The 14,481-nt window shown below is 45.9% G+C and overlaps 1 protein-coding gene across 1 annotated transcript in view; it reads left to right on the top strand.

Moving 5' to 3' along the window:
• Nucleotides 1–14,481, top strand: part of LOC139404948 (kinesin-like protein KIF13A) — a 201,661-nt gene extending 187,180 nt beyond the window's left edge. Inside the window, exons 32-40 of the mRNA XM_071147495.1 lie at nucleotides 839–931; nucleotides 3,410–3,562; nucleotides 3,775–3,852; nucleotides 5,182–5,232; nucleotides 6,515–6,611; nucleotides 6,881–7,032; nucleotides 11,388–11,579; nucleotides 12,532–13,774; nucleotides 14,068–14,481. Of these exons, the coding sequence (XP_071003596.1) occupies nucleotides 839–931; nucleotides 3,410–3,562; nucleotides 3,775–3,852; nucleotides 5,182–5,232; nucleotides 6,515–6,611; nucleotides 6,881–7,032; nucleotides 11,388–11,579; nucleotides 12,532–13,774; nucleotides 14,068–14,204 (2,196 nt within the window). The 3' untranslated portion in view covers nucleotides 14,205–14,481. The remainder of the gene's footprint in view (nucleotides 1–838; nucleotides 932–3,409; nucleotides 3,563–3,774; nucleotides 3,853–5,181; nucleotides 5,233–6,514; nucleotides 6,612–6,880; nucleotides 7,033–11,387; nucleotides 11,580–12,531; nucleotides 13,775–14,067) is intronic.

A 14,481-nucleotide genomic window follows, 5' to 3' on the forward strand; every position in this document is an offset into this window, starting at 1 on the left:
CCTGGACTGGAGACACACACACACACAGACACACACACACACACACACACACACACACACAGAAACACACAGACTGACAGACACACACACACACACAGACTGACAGACACACACACACAGACTGACAGACAGACACACACACAGACTAACAGACACACACACAGACTAACAGACACACACACAGACTAACAGACACACACACACACAGACTGACAGACACACACACACAGACTGACAGACAGACACACACACAGACAGACAGACACACACACAGAGTAACAGACACACACACAGACTGACAGACACACACACACACACAGACTGACAGACACACACACAGACAGACAGACACACACAGACTAACAGACACACACACAGACTAACAGACACACACACACACAGACTGACAGACACACACACAGACAGACAGACACACACAGACTAACAGACACACACACACACACAGACTAACAGACACACACACAGACTGACAGACATACACACAGACTGACAGACAGACAAACATCTGTCAACATCTACAACAAACAGCACTGACTGGCCTGGTGACCGCTGACATGACTGACAGCACATAATTAGATTAGATTAGAGAAACATTAAATCCCGGTTTCCCCGACCCAGATTAAGCCTAGTCCTGGACTAACAGGCATGCTAGGACTGGGTTTCATCTCTGTCCAGGCATCCTGCCCTGTAACGCTCTCTGTCTGGCATGTTGTTTTTCTCTGTCGTAGAGCTTCACCCAGAGTCTGAAGAGAAGGATGTCCTTGAAGAACACACTGTACTCAGTACTGATCCACCATGTTGTTTTTCTCTGTCGTAGAGCTTCACCCAGAGTCTGAAGAGAAGGATGTCCTTGAAGAACACACTGTACTCCTGTGGAGTCACCTATGAGATTCTGTCAAATATACCAAAGGTAAACAGCTTCACTGTTCCTGTGTGATGTCAGTGTCACTGTGTTAAATATAGTATACCAACAATAACTAGTCTGAGCCATCTGCAGGGGACTAGTATCCACATAAAGTTAGAAACTATTTTCATTTCATTGTTGGTATCCAGAGAAAATGGTACAATAAAAGTATTGTTCATTCATTTTCTTAAGGAGTGAGGGAGTCCCCCTTCTCACATGTTTTAGGTTTATTTAATTGGACAGGTTGTATTTTATATCAAATCAAAGGTTATGTGTCACATGCTTGGTAGACAACAGGTGTAGACTGACGTTGAGACGCTTCCTTACGGGTCCTTTTCCAACAATGCAGTTAAACATAATATAAAACATTGTGACAGTGAATAACAAATAAAAATAACAAGTACAAATAACATGGTTGTCTATATACAGGAAGTAGAAAATAACATGGCTATATACATACAGGAAGTAGAAAATAACATGGCTATCTATATACAGGGAGTAGAAAGTAACATGGCTATCTACATACAGGAAGTAGAAAATAACATGGCTATCTATATACAGGAAGTAGAAAATAACATGGCTATCTATATACAGGAAGTAGAAATAACATGGCTATCTACATACAGGAAGTAGAAAATAACATGGCTATCTATATACAGGAAGTAGAAAATAACATGTCTATCTATATACAGGAAGTAGAAATAACATGGCTATCTATATACAGGAAGTAGAAAATAACATGGCTATCTATATACAGGAAGTAGAAAATAACATGGCTATCTATATACAGGAAGTAGAAAATAACATGGCTATCTATATACAGGAAGTAGAAAATAACATGGCTATCTATATACAGGGAGTAGAAAGTAACATGGCTATCTATATACAGGAAGTAGAAAATAACATGGCTATCTATATACAGGGAGTAGAAAGTAACATGGCTATCTACATACAGGAAGTAGAAAATAACATGGCTATCTATATACAGGAAGTAGAAAATAACATGGCTATCTATATACAGGAAGTAGAAATAACATGGCTATCTACATACAGGAAGTAGAAAATAACATGGCTATCTATATACAGGAAGTAGAAAATAACATGTCTATCTATATACAGGAAGTAGAAATAACATGGCTATCTATATACAGGGAGTAGAAATAACATGGCTATCTACATACAGGATTAGAAAATAACATGGATATATACAGGAAGTAGAAAATAACATGGATATATACAGGAAGTAGAAAAAAAACATGGCTAAATGCAGGAAGTAGAAAATAACATGACTAAATGCAGGAAGTAGAAAATAACAATGCTAAATGCAGGAAGTAGAAAATAACATGGCTACATTGTTAACTCTTAGACAGCTATACCACCCTAGGACACAGTTTGGTTGACTCTCTTGTAATATAATAATATTGTGTTTTATTGTAATAATGTTGTGTTGTAATATAATAATGTTGTGTTGTAATATAATATAATAATGTTGTATTGTAGTGTAATAATATTGTGTTTTATTGTAATATAATTATGTTGTGTTGTATTGTAGTGTTGTTGTGTTGTATTGTAGTATAATAATATTGTGTTGTATTGTAATATGATATTGTTGTGTTGTAATGTAATATGATAATGTGTTGTATTGTAATATGATCGTGTTGTAATGTAATGTGATAATGTAATGTGATAATGTGTTGTATTGTAATATGATAATGTTGTATTGTAATATGATCGTGTTGTAATGTGATATGATAATGTGTTGTATTGTAATATGATCGTGTTGTAATGTGATATGATAATGTGTTGTATTGTAATATGATCGTGTTGTAATGTAATGTGATAATGTAATGTGATAATGTGTTGTATTGTAATATGATAATGTTGTATTGTAATATGATCGTGTTGTAATGTGATATGATAATGTGTTGTATTGTAATATGATAATGTTGTGTTGTAATGTGATACGATAATGTGTTGTATTGTAATATGATAATGTTGTGTTGTAATATGATAACGTTGTGTTGTAATGTCATATGATAATGTTGTATTGTAATATGATAATGTTGTGTTGTAATATAATAATGTTGTGTTGTAATGTGATATGATAATGTGTTGTATTGTAATATGATCGTGTTGTAATGTGATATGATAATGTGTTGTATTGTAATATGATAATGTTGTGTTGTAATGTGATACGATAATGTGTTGTATTGTAATATGATAATGGTGTGTTGTAATGTAATATGATAATGTGTTGTGTTGTAATATGATAATGTTGTGTTGTAATATGATAATGTTGTGTTGTAATGTCATATGATAATGTTGTATTGTAATATGATAATGTTGTATTGTAATATGATAATGTTGTATTGTAATTCGATAATGTTGTATTGTAATATGATAATGTTGTGTTGTAATATGATAATGTTGTGCTGTATTGTAATATGATAATGTTGTGTTGTGATGTAATAATGGTGTGTCCAGGCGTCTGAGGAGCCTGAGGAGAGAGAGACTCTGGCCCTGATGGCAGCGAGGGGAGACGGTGAGGAGAGTCAGGATGGACAGACCTACATAGAGCAATACACCAGAGGACTTCTGGAGGTGGAGAATATACTGAGCCTGGAGAGACTCAGACAGGTACCTCTCACACAATTCACACACTACACAAACACACACACACACACTTCACGCTGTTGAATCGTACTGCATCTTAATGTTAGACATGGTAAATGATGAGTTTAGATGTGTGTGAATCCTGTGTGGTTTGTGTAACGGAGGTTTCTAGATGGATCACTGCCAACCACATTTCTCTCTGGGGACAATAACGTTTGTTTGATTGATGTCATCAGGCGGTGACGGTGAAGGAAGCTCTGTCTGTTAAAGGGAGAAACATCAGAAGGAGCTTCAGCACCCCCAACGTACAGCATGTAAGAGACACACACACACACCAGCACCCCCAACGTACAGCATGTAAGCGACACACACACACACCAGCACCCCCAACGTACAGCATGTAAGAGACACACACACACCAGTACCCCAAACGTACAGCATGTAAGACACATACACGCACACACGCACTAGTACCCCCAACGTACAGCACGTAAGACACATACACACACACACACACTAGTACCCCCAACGTACAGCACGTAAGAGACACACACCAGTACCCCCAACGTACAGCATGTAAGAGACATATACACACACACACACACACACACACACACACACACACTAGCACCCCCAACGTACAGCATGTAAGAGACATACATACATACACACACACACACATACACACCAGTACCCCCAACGTACAGCATGTAAGAGACATACACACACACACACACCAGCACCCCCAACGTACACACACACGTAAGAGACATACACACACACACACACCAGCACCCCCAACGTACAGCATGTAAGACACATACACGCACTAGTACCCCCAACGTACAGCAAGTAAGACACATACACACACACACACACTAGTACCCCCAACGTACAGCACGTAAGAGACACACACCAGTACCCCCAACGTACAGCATGTAAGAGACATATACACACACACACACACACACACACACACACACACACACACACACACACTAGCACCCCCAACGTACAGCATGTAAGAGACATACATACATACACACACACACACATACACACCAGTACCCCCAACGTACAGCATGTAAGAGACACACACCAGTACCCCCAACGTACAGCATGTAAGAGACATACACACACACACACACCAGCACCCCCAACGTACACACACACGTAAGAGACATACACACACACACACACACCAGCACCCCCAACGTACAGCATGTAAGACACACACACACACCAGCACCCCCAACGTACAGGACAGCACGTAAGACACACACACACACACCAGCACCCCAACGTACAGCACGTAAGACACACACACACACCAGCACCCCAACGTACAGCACATAAGACACACACACACACACACCAGCACCCCCAACGTACAGCATATAAGACACACACACACACACCAGCACCCCCAACGTACAGCATATAAGACACGCACACACACACCAGCACCCCCAACGTACAGCACGTAAGACACACACATACACACACACACCTGCACCCCAACGTAAAATACACACACACACATTCGTACACACACACACACACCAGCACCCCCAACGTACAGCATGTAAGACAGAAATGTGTGTGTCAGTGAGAGTTAGTGATCGCTTGCTGTTGTCTTCCAGACTTCCTGCAGCAAAACAGATCTGATTGGCTGGGAGGATGTAGACTGGAAGGTACAGTACAGTAGGATGGTTCATTATTATAAACAGACCTGATTGGCTGGGAGGATGTAGACTGGAAGGTACAGTACAGTAGGATGGTTCATTATTATAAACAGACCTGATTGGCTAGGAGGATGTAGACTGCAAGGTACAGTACAGTAGGATGGTTCCATATTATAAACAAACCTAATTGGCTAGGAGGATGTAGACTGCAAGGTACAGTACAGTAGGATGGTTCATTATTATAAACAGACCTGATTGGCTGGTAGGATGTAGACTGGAAGGTACAGAACAGTAGGATGGTTCATTATTATAAACAGATCTGATTGGCTGGGAGGATGTAGACTGGAAGGTACAGTACAGTAGGATGGTTCATTATTATAAACAGACCTGATTGGCTGGGAGGATGTAGACTGGAAGGTACAGTACAGTAGGATGGTTCATTATTATAAACAGACCTGATTGGCTAGGAGGATGTAGACTGCAAGGTACAGTACAGTAGGATGGTTCCATATTATAAACAAACCTAATTGGCTAGGAGGATGTAGACTGCAAGGTACAGTACAGTAGGATGGTTCATTATTATAAACAGACCTGATTGGCTGGTAGGATGTAGACTGGAAGGTACAGAACAGTAGGATGGTTCATTATTATAAACAGATCTGATTGGCTGGGAGGATGTAGACTGGAAGGTACAGTACAGTAGGATGGTTCATTATTATAAACAGACCTGATTGGCTGGGAGGATGTAGACTGGAAGGTATAATACTGTACTGTCTGGTCCTCCTCCAGGGTCATTGTGACTCTAACCTGTCTGTCTGTCTGTCTGTCTGTCTGGTCCTCCAGGACCATTGTGACTCTAACCTGTCTGTCTGTCTGGTCCTCCAGGACCATTGTGACTCTAACCTGTCTGTCTGTCTGGTCCTCCTCCAGGACCATTGTGACTCTAACCTGTCTGTCTGTCTGGTCCTCCTCCAGGACCATTGTGACTCTAACCTGTCTGTCTGTCTGGTCCTCCAGGACCATTGTGACTCTAACCTGTCTGTCTGGTCCTCCAGGACCATTGTGACTCTAACTTGTCTGTCTGTCTGGTCCTCCAGGACCATTGTGACTCTAACCTGTCTGTCTGGTCCTCCAGGACCATTGTGACTCTAACTTGTCTGTCTGTCTGGTCCTCCAGGACCATTGTGACTTTTACCTATCTGTCTGGTCCTCCAGGACCATTGTGACTCTAACCTGTCTGTCTGGTCCTCCAGGACCATTGTGACTCTAACCTGTCTGTCTGGTCCTCCAGGACCATTGTGACCTTCATCAGGATGTCTCTGACTGCACTCCCCAGGACGGTGGTTCTCTGTGTGGGACGCCACTCAGAAACAAGACAGAGAATTACGGTAAACAACCAGAAATCAACAGCATCAACTCCAGCTATAGTTGAGACCAGGAGGCCTGACCAGGAAACTCTTGTTTTAGATCATATTTAGGGCCCTGAGTGTTTCTCAGTCAGGAAAACCTCCAGGCCCTCCCTCCATATGAGGACTGTAATAGAAACTCAATGGCTGGTTTCCCAGACAGATTAAGAATAGTATAGGACTAAAAATCATTCTAAATGTAGAATTTAAAGAGCTATGATGTTTGTTTTTACTAGTGCGTTCCCCCTCAGGTCTGGTACCAGAGAGCCCCACCTTCTTCAACTCCAGCCCGTTCAAGGCCCTCTCTCCCCAGACGCCCAAGTTCCTCAAGTCTCTGCTGCCGGTCAGAGAGGAGAGCAAGACCAAGAGAGTCCTGGAGGCACGACCACTACTGGGACAGGAGGTATGGGCCACAACCATCCCTCTCTGTCTTTATCCATCCATCCCTCTCTCTCTCTCTCTAGTCATCTCTGGCCCCTTTTATCTCTCCTCTCTCTCTCTCTCTCTCTCTCTCTCTCTCTCTCTCTCTAGTCATCTCTGGCCCCGTTTATCTCTCCTTTCTTTCTGTCTTTCCTTATTTCCTTTCCTGTGTTTTGCTTCTTCATCTCCTTTTTCTTCCCCTGCCGTTCCCATGGTTTCTCTTCATTCCAGTCCAGTGACATCCCTCCTTGTCTGCAATGTGACAGTATGACAGTACGTCAGTAGTAGTCATTGAAGACAGGACATTCTAAGTCCAGTGACATCCCTCCTTGTCTGTAATGTGACAGTATGACAGTACGTCAGTAGTAGTCATTGAAGACAGGACATTCTAAGTCCAGTGACATCCCTCCTTGTCTGTAATGTGACAGTATGACAGTACGTTAGTAGTAGTCATTGAAGACAGGACATTCTAAGTCCAGTGACATCCCTCCTTGTCTGTAATGTGACAGTATGACAGTACGTCAGTAGTAGTCATTGAAGACAGGACATTCTAAGTCCAGTGACATCCCTCCTTGTCTGCAATGTGACAGTATGACAGTACGTCAGTAGTAGTCATTGAAGACAGGACATTCTCCCCATTCTAAGTCCAGTGACATCCCTCCTTGTCTGTAATGTGACAGTATGACAGTACGTTAGTAGTAGTCATTGAAGACAGGACATTCTAAGTCCAGTGACATCCCTCCTTGTCTGTAATGTGACAGTATGACAGTACGTCAGTAGTAGTCATTGAAGACAGGACATTCTAAGTCCAGTGACATCCCTCCTTGTCTGTAATGTGACAGTATGACAGTACGTTAGTAGTAGTCATTGAAGACAGGACATTCTAAGTCCAGTGACATCCCTCCTTGTCTGTAATGTGACAGTATGACAGTACGTCAGTAGTAGTCATTGAAGACAGGACATTCTAAGTCCAGTGACATCCCTCCTTGTCTGTAATGTGACAGTATGACAGTACGTCAGTAGTAGTCATTGAAGACAGGACATTCTAAGTCCAGTGACATCCCTCCTTGTCTGCAATGTGACAGTATGACAGTACGTCAGTAGTAGTCATTGAAGACAGGACATTCTCCCCATTCTAAGTCCAGTGACATCCCTCCTTGTCTGTAATGTGACAGTATGACAGTACGTCAGTAGTAGTCATTGAAGACAGGACATTCTAAGTCCAGTGACATCCCTCCTTGTCTGTAATGTGACAGTATGACACTACGTCAGTAGTAGTCAGTGAAGACAGGACATTCTAAGTCCAGTGACATCCCTCCTTGTCTGTAATGTGACAGTATGACAGTACGTTAGTAGTAGTCATTGAAGACAGGACATTCTCCCCATTCTAAGTCCAGTGACATCCCTCCTTGTCTGTAATGTGACAGTATGACAGTACGTCAGTAGTAGTCATTGAAGACAGGACATTCTAAGTCCAGTGACATCCCTCCTTGTCTGTAATGTGACAGTATGACAGTACATCAGTAGTAGTCATTGAAGACAGGACATTCTAAGTCCAGTGACATCCCTCCTTGTCTGTAATGTGACAGTATGACAGTACGTCAGTAGTAGTCATTGAAGACAGGACATTCTAAGTCCAGTGACATCCCTCCTTGTCTGTAATGTGACAGTATGACAGTACGTCAGTAGTAGTCATTGAAGACAGGACATTCTAAGTGAATCCAGTAAACACAGGCAGATATTTACTACAATCAACAGCTACTAATTCTACTAAACCTGTCTGATGACTGCTGATTGTTCTGTCTGAATGTGATCTGCTCACATATGTTTATCTATTGTGTGAATGGGGAGCTCCATGCTCTACATCTATTGTGTGAATGGGGAGCTCCATGCTCTACATCTATTGTTTGAATGGGGAGCTCCATGCTCTACATCTATTGTGTGAATGGGGAGCTCCATGCTCTACATCTATTGTGTGAATGGGGAGCTCCATGCTCTTCATCTATTGTGTGAATGGGGAGCTCCATGCTCTACATCTATTGTGTGAATGGGGAGCTCCATGCTCTACATCTATTGTGTGAATGGGGAGCTTCATGCTCTACATCTATTGTGTGAATGGGGAGCTCCATGCTCTACATCTATTGTGTGAATGGGGAGCTCCATGCTCTACATCTATTGTGTGAATGGGGAGCTCCATGCTCTACATCTATTGTGTGAATGGGGAGCTCCATGCTCTACATCTATTGTGTGAATGGGGAGCTTCATGCTCTACATCTATTGTGTGAATGGGGAGCTCCATGCTCTACATCTATTGTGTGAATGGGGAGCTCCATGCTCTACATCTATTGTGTGAATTGGAGAGCTCCATGCTCTACATCTATTGTGTGAATGGGGAGCTCCATGCTCTACATCTATTGTGTGAATGGGGGGCTCCATGCTCTACATCTATTGTGTGAATGGGGAGCTCCATGCTCTACATCTATTGTGTGAATTGGGGAGCTCCATGCTCTACATCTATTGTGTGAATGGGGAGCTCCATGCTCTACATCTATTGTGTGAATGGGGAGCTCCATGCTCTACATCTATTGTGTGAATGGGGAGCTCCATGCTCTACATCTATTGTGTGAATGGGGAGCTCCATGCTATAAATATATTGTGTGAATGGGGAGCTCCATGCTCTAGATCTATTGTGTGAATGGGGAGCTCCATGCTCTACATCTATTGTGTGAATGGGGAGCTTCATGCTCTACATCTATTGTGTGAATGGGGAGCTCCATGCTCTACATCTATTGTGTGAATGGGGAGCTCCATGCTCTACATCTATTGTGTGAATTGGAGAGCTCCATGCTCTACATCTATTGTGTGAATGGGGAGCTCCATGCTCTACATCTATTGTGTGAATGGGGAGCTCCATGCTCTACATCTATTGTGTGAATGGGGAGCTCCATGCTCTACATCTATTGTGTGAATTGGGGAGCTCCATGCTCTACATCTATTGTGTGAATGGGGAGCTCCATGCTCTACATCTATTGTGTGAATGGGGAGCTCCATGCTCTACATCTATTGTGTGAATGGGGAGCTCCATGCTCTACATCTATTGTGTGAATGGGGAGCTCCATGCTATAAATATATTGTGTGAATGGGGAGCTCCATGCTCTAGATCTATTGTGTGAATGGGGAGCTCCATGCTCTACATCTATTGTGTGAATGGGGAGCTCCATGCTCTAGATCTATTGTGTGAATGGGGAGCTCCATGCTCTAGATCTATTGTGTGAATGGGGATCTCCATGCTCTACATCTATTGTGTGAATGGGGAGCTCCATGCTCTAGATCTACTGTGTGAATGGGGAGCTCCATGCTCTAGATCTATTGTGTGAATGGGGAGCTCCATGCTCTAGATATATTGTGTGAATGGGGAGCTCCATGCTCTACATCTATTGTGTGAATGGGGAGCTTCATGCTCTACATCTATTGTGTGAATGGGGAGCTCCATGCTCTAGATCTATTGTGTGAATGGGGAGCTCCATGCTCTACATCTATTGTGTGAATGGGGAGCTCCATGCTCTACATCTATTGTGTGAATGGGGAGCTCCATGCTCTACATCTATTGTGTGAATGGGGAGCTCCATGCTCTACATCTATTGTGTGAATGGGGAGCTCCATGCTCTACATCTATTGTGTGAATGGGGAGCTCCATGCTCTACATCTATTGTGTGAATGGGGAGCTCCATGCTCTACATCTATTGTGTGAATGGGGAGCTCCATGCTCTACATCTATTGTGTGAATGGGGAGCTCCATGCTCTACATCTATTGTGTGAATGGGGAGCTCCATGCTCTACATCTATTGTGTGAATGGGGAGCTCCATGCTCTACATCTATTGTGTGAATGGGGAGCTCCATGCTCTACATCTATTGTGTGAATGGGGAGCTCCATGCTCTACATCTATTGTGTGAATGGGGAGCTCCATGCTCTACATCTATTGTGTGAATGGGGAGCTCCATGCTCTTCATCTATTGTGTGAATGGGGAGCTCCATGCTCTACATCTATTGTGTGAATTGGAGAGCTCCATGCTCTACATCTATTGTGTGAATGGGGAGCTCCATGCTCTACATCTATACCATCTCATCCAAAGCGCTGATGCGCTGCACTGAACTAGCCTGACATTTAGGATGCCAACCATGTTCATCTAATACACATGGTTTTCCATTCAGTGTGGCCTGCATGTCTGTATCACCAGTTCCACTAACTAACTAACTCTACACCCTATGGACTGTGCATGTATGTATGTTAACTCACCTGCTCCATGCATGCCTCCTGTGTGACTCCCATCTGCAGAGCATGCGCTCCTCATGTGTGGACAGCTCTGTGCTGCTCCCCCCTCCCTGCCACGGCCAAGCCCCCTGGGTCAGGCCCAGAGCGGGCAGCGAGGGTCACCGCAGCCCCTCCACCGCCACCCTCACCCCCTCCACCTTCACCCTCAGTACCTGCACCAGCAGGAAGCTCAGCCTCACACTGCCACACACCGCTGTAAGTCACACACACACACACACACACACGCACACACACGCACACACACACACACACACAAATACCATGGTGCCTTGAAGTGAATACGGCATGAAGTGCATGATGTCATCAGCTCATGTTTTTTCCAACATGCTCTCAACCAACCACCAGTCCATCCATTGTTACAGTCACTGTCCTCAATGCATTTTAATATCATGTAGTAGGTGGTAGGCTCCAGTGAGGGCTGGTGACACAGTCAATCAGAAGACGGCTCTTTGTAACAGCTGGAATGGAGAACATTGAATGGTATCAAACATACCAAACACTTCTTTGATTCCATTCAACCCCCCCACCAGCCTCCCCTGATAGGCTCCCCCACCAGCCTCCACCGATAGGCTCCACCGATAGGCTCCCCTGATAGGCTCCCCTGATAGGCTCCACCGATAGGCTCCCCTGCAGAAAGAAACAGTAGCTGACATTGTCTCTGGTGCGTTCTGTCCTGTGTCCCTGTCTGTCCCTGTGTAATGTCTGTCCTGTGTCCCTGTCTGTCCCTGTGTGGTGTCTGTCCTGTGTCTGTCTGTCTGTTCCTGTGTGATGTCTATCCTGTGTCCCTGTCTGTCTCTGTGTGGTGTCTGTCTGTCTCTGTGTGATGTCTGCCTGTCTCTGTGTGATGTCTGTCTGTTCCTGTGTGATGTCTATCCTGTGTCCCTGTCTGTCCCTGTGTGGTGTCTGTCCTGTGTCTGTCTGTCTGTTCCTGTGTGATGTCTATCCTGTGTCCCTGTCTGTCTCTGTGTGGTGTATGTCTGTCTGTCTCTGTGTGATGTCTGTCTGTCTCTGTGTGATGTCTGTCTCTGTGTGATGTCTGTCTCTGTGTGATGTCTGTCTCTGTGTGATGTCTGTCTCTGTGTGATGTCTGTCTCTGTGTGGTGTCTGTCTCTGTGTGATGTCTGTCTCTGTGCGGTGTCTATTCCAGGACTCTGAGGAGGAGACAGACATGGCCCTGAGTTTGGGTCTGGGCCCTCAGGACTTCCACAGCTTCCAGTCCTACATCCCAGAGGACTTTGCCAACTTTGAGGTGTACAACGCTGCCCTGGAGAGCCAGGAGGGGGGGGCGCGGGGCAGGGGAGAGCTGAGGGGGGGTCGGGGAGGTGGTGGAGGGGGGGAAAGAGAGGGGGCTCCCCGGAGCCCCACCGCCAGCAGCTGCACCAGCGGTTACTTCTCCCACAGTGCCTCAGACGCCACGCTCTCTGACGTGCCATTCGGGGCCAGCGACAGCTCCGACCAGCTCAGCGCCTCCGCAATGGCTCAAGACAGAAATGACCCTGACCGGGAAACCCACAACCTCCACCCTCACGAGTCCCCCTCCTTCCACTGCACCAGCACGACCCGAGGCTGTGTCCAGACCAGAGGTGTCTCGCCGTGGGGTGACACCCAGACCCCTGCGTGTCCCCCCGGCATCCCGCCCCAGCCCCTCCCCACCCCCCAAATCACCACCACCTCCCCCTCCTCCCCTGTCAGTATTCCTAACTGCTCAGAGCAGCCACCCTCCCCCTCCTCCCCTGTCAGTATTCCTAACTGCTCAGAGCAGCCACCCTCCCCGCAGCCCCGCAGGTGTGTCCTCAGCGTCAGCCAAGAGTTTACAGACTTCAAGGGGGCCGACGACGGCATGGAGGATCTGGGTGAGCTGGGACACTTCCAGCCTGGGGATGCACCACACATATCCCCTGTCCCAGCGGAGGAGGAGAAAGGGGGCTCTGGCAGCAGGCACCAGACCTCTGACAAAGACCTGGTCGTCATCAACACACAACAACAACAACATACATCTCACCCCGGTAACGCCCGGCTCCCTCAGCCCCACTCACACCTCCACAACGGCAAACAGTGTATCGGCAGCGTAGCCGTGCCCTGCCCACCACCCTCCAGCCCGCCAGGCCAGCTAGCAGGAGGAGAGCCCCAGATCCAGGAGCCAATCCAGGGAGACCTACCTCCAGGGAGCCCCTGTCCCAGCCCAAGCTGCCCTAGCCCCAACCCCAGCAGCACTGGGGACTCCTGCAGCGGAGACGAGGGCTCTGGTTCTCCGGTGGCCCAGCTGCCTGACTGGATGGCTCCCGGGGAGCAGGTCTGGGTGGGGAAGAGGAGCGGCACGGTGCACTACGTCGGCGGGGTGGAGTTCGCCAAGGGGATCTGGGTCGGGGTGCAGCTGGACATGGCTGTGGGTGAGTGGCTGTTTAGGTATCAAATGATGTTCTGTGTAATAATGATGTACTGGGATGCCTCCCAGTTCCTTATCTACTGTAGTGCCCTATGTAGGGTGCACCCATAGTGTGCTGGTCAAAAGTATTGCACAATATAGGGTGAGACTGTCATTTGGGACATTCTCTTAGAGTGTTGGTGCTCTGGCAATACTTAACTGACCTTAACTGGACCTGTGAGGAACCTGTCATGTGTTTGAGATGTATGGTGAATGGTCACATGACTCCTGAATATCCCCTCTGTCTCCACTGTCCAGGCAAGCACAACGGGACAGTCCAGGGGAGGGTTTACTTCCGCTGTCCTCCAGGCCACGGGGTGTTCGTCAAGCCCTCCTGTCTCACTAGAGGACCCCCCTCCATGGACACCACAGACACCCAGCCTCTGGTCCGATAAAATTCACTAAACTCCCCAAATTCCCAGTCTTTCCAGGAATCCCGGTTGGAATATTCCCAGAATCAGGAGGGAATAAGAAGGAACTCCAGAATCCTCAAACCAGCATTTCTGGAAAACCTGGGAATTTGGGGAAAGGGACTTTCCACCCAGGACTATCATCTAAAGGGGGTACCCAGATCCAGAGCAGTTTCTACTAGACCAGGCCCAGATCCAGAACAGTTTCTACTAGACCAGGCCCAGATCCAGAACAGTTCCTAATAGACCAGGCCCAGATCCA

Source organism: Oncorhynchus clarkii, unplaced genomic scaffold (assembly GCF_045791955.1).
Source record: "Oncorhynchus clarkii lewisi isolate Uvic-CL-2024 unplaced genomic scaffold, UVic_Ocla_1.0 unplaced_contig_10532_pilon_pilon, whole genome shotgun sequence".
NCBI lineage: Eukaryota > Metazoa > Chordata > Actinopteri > Salmoniformes > Salmonidae > Oncorhynchus > Oncorhynchus clarkii.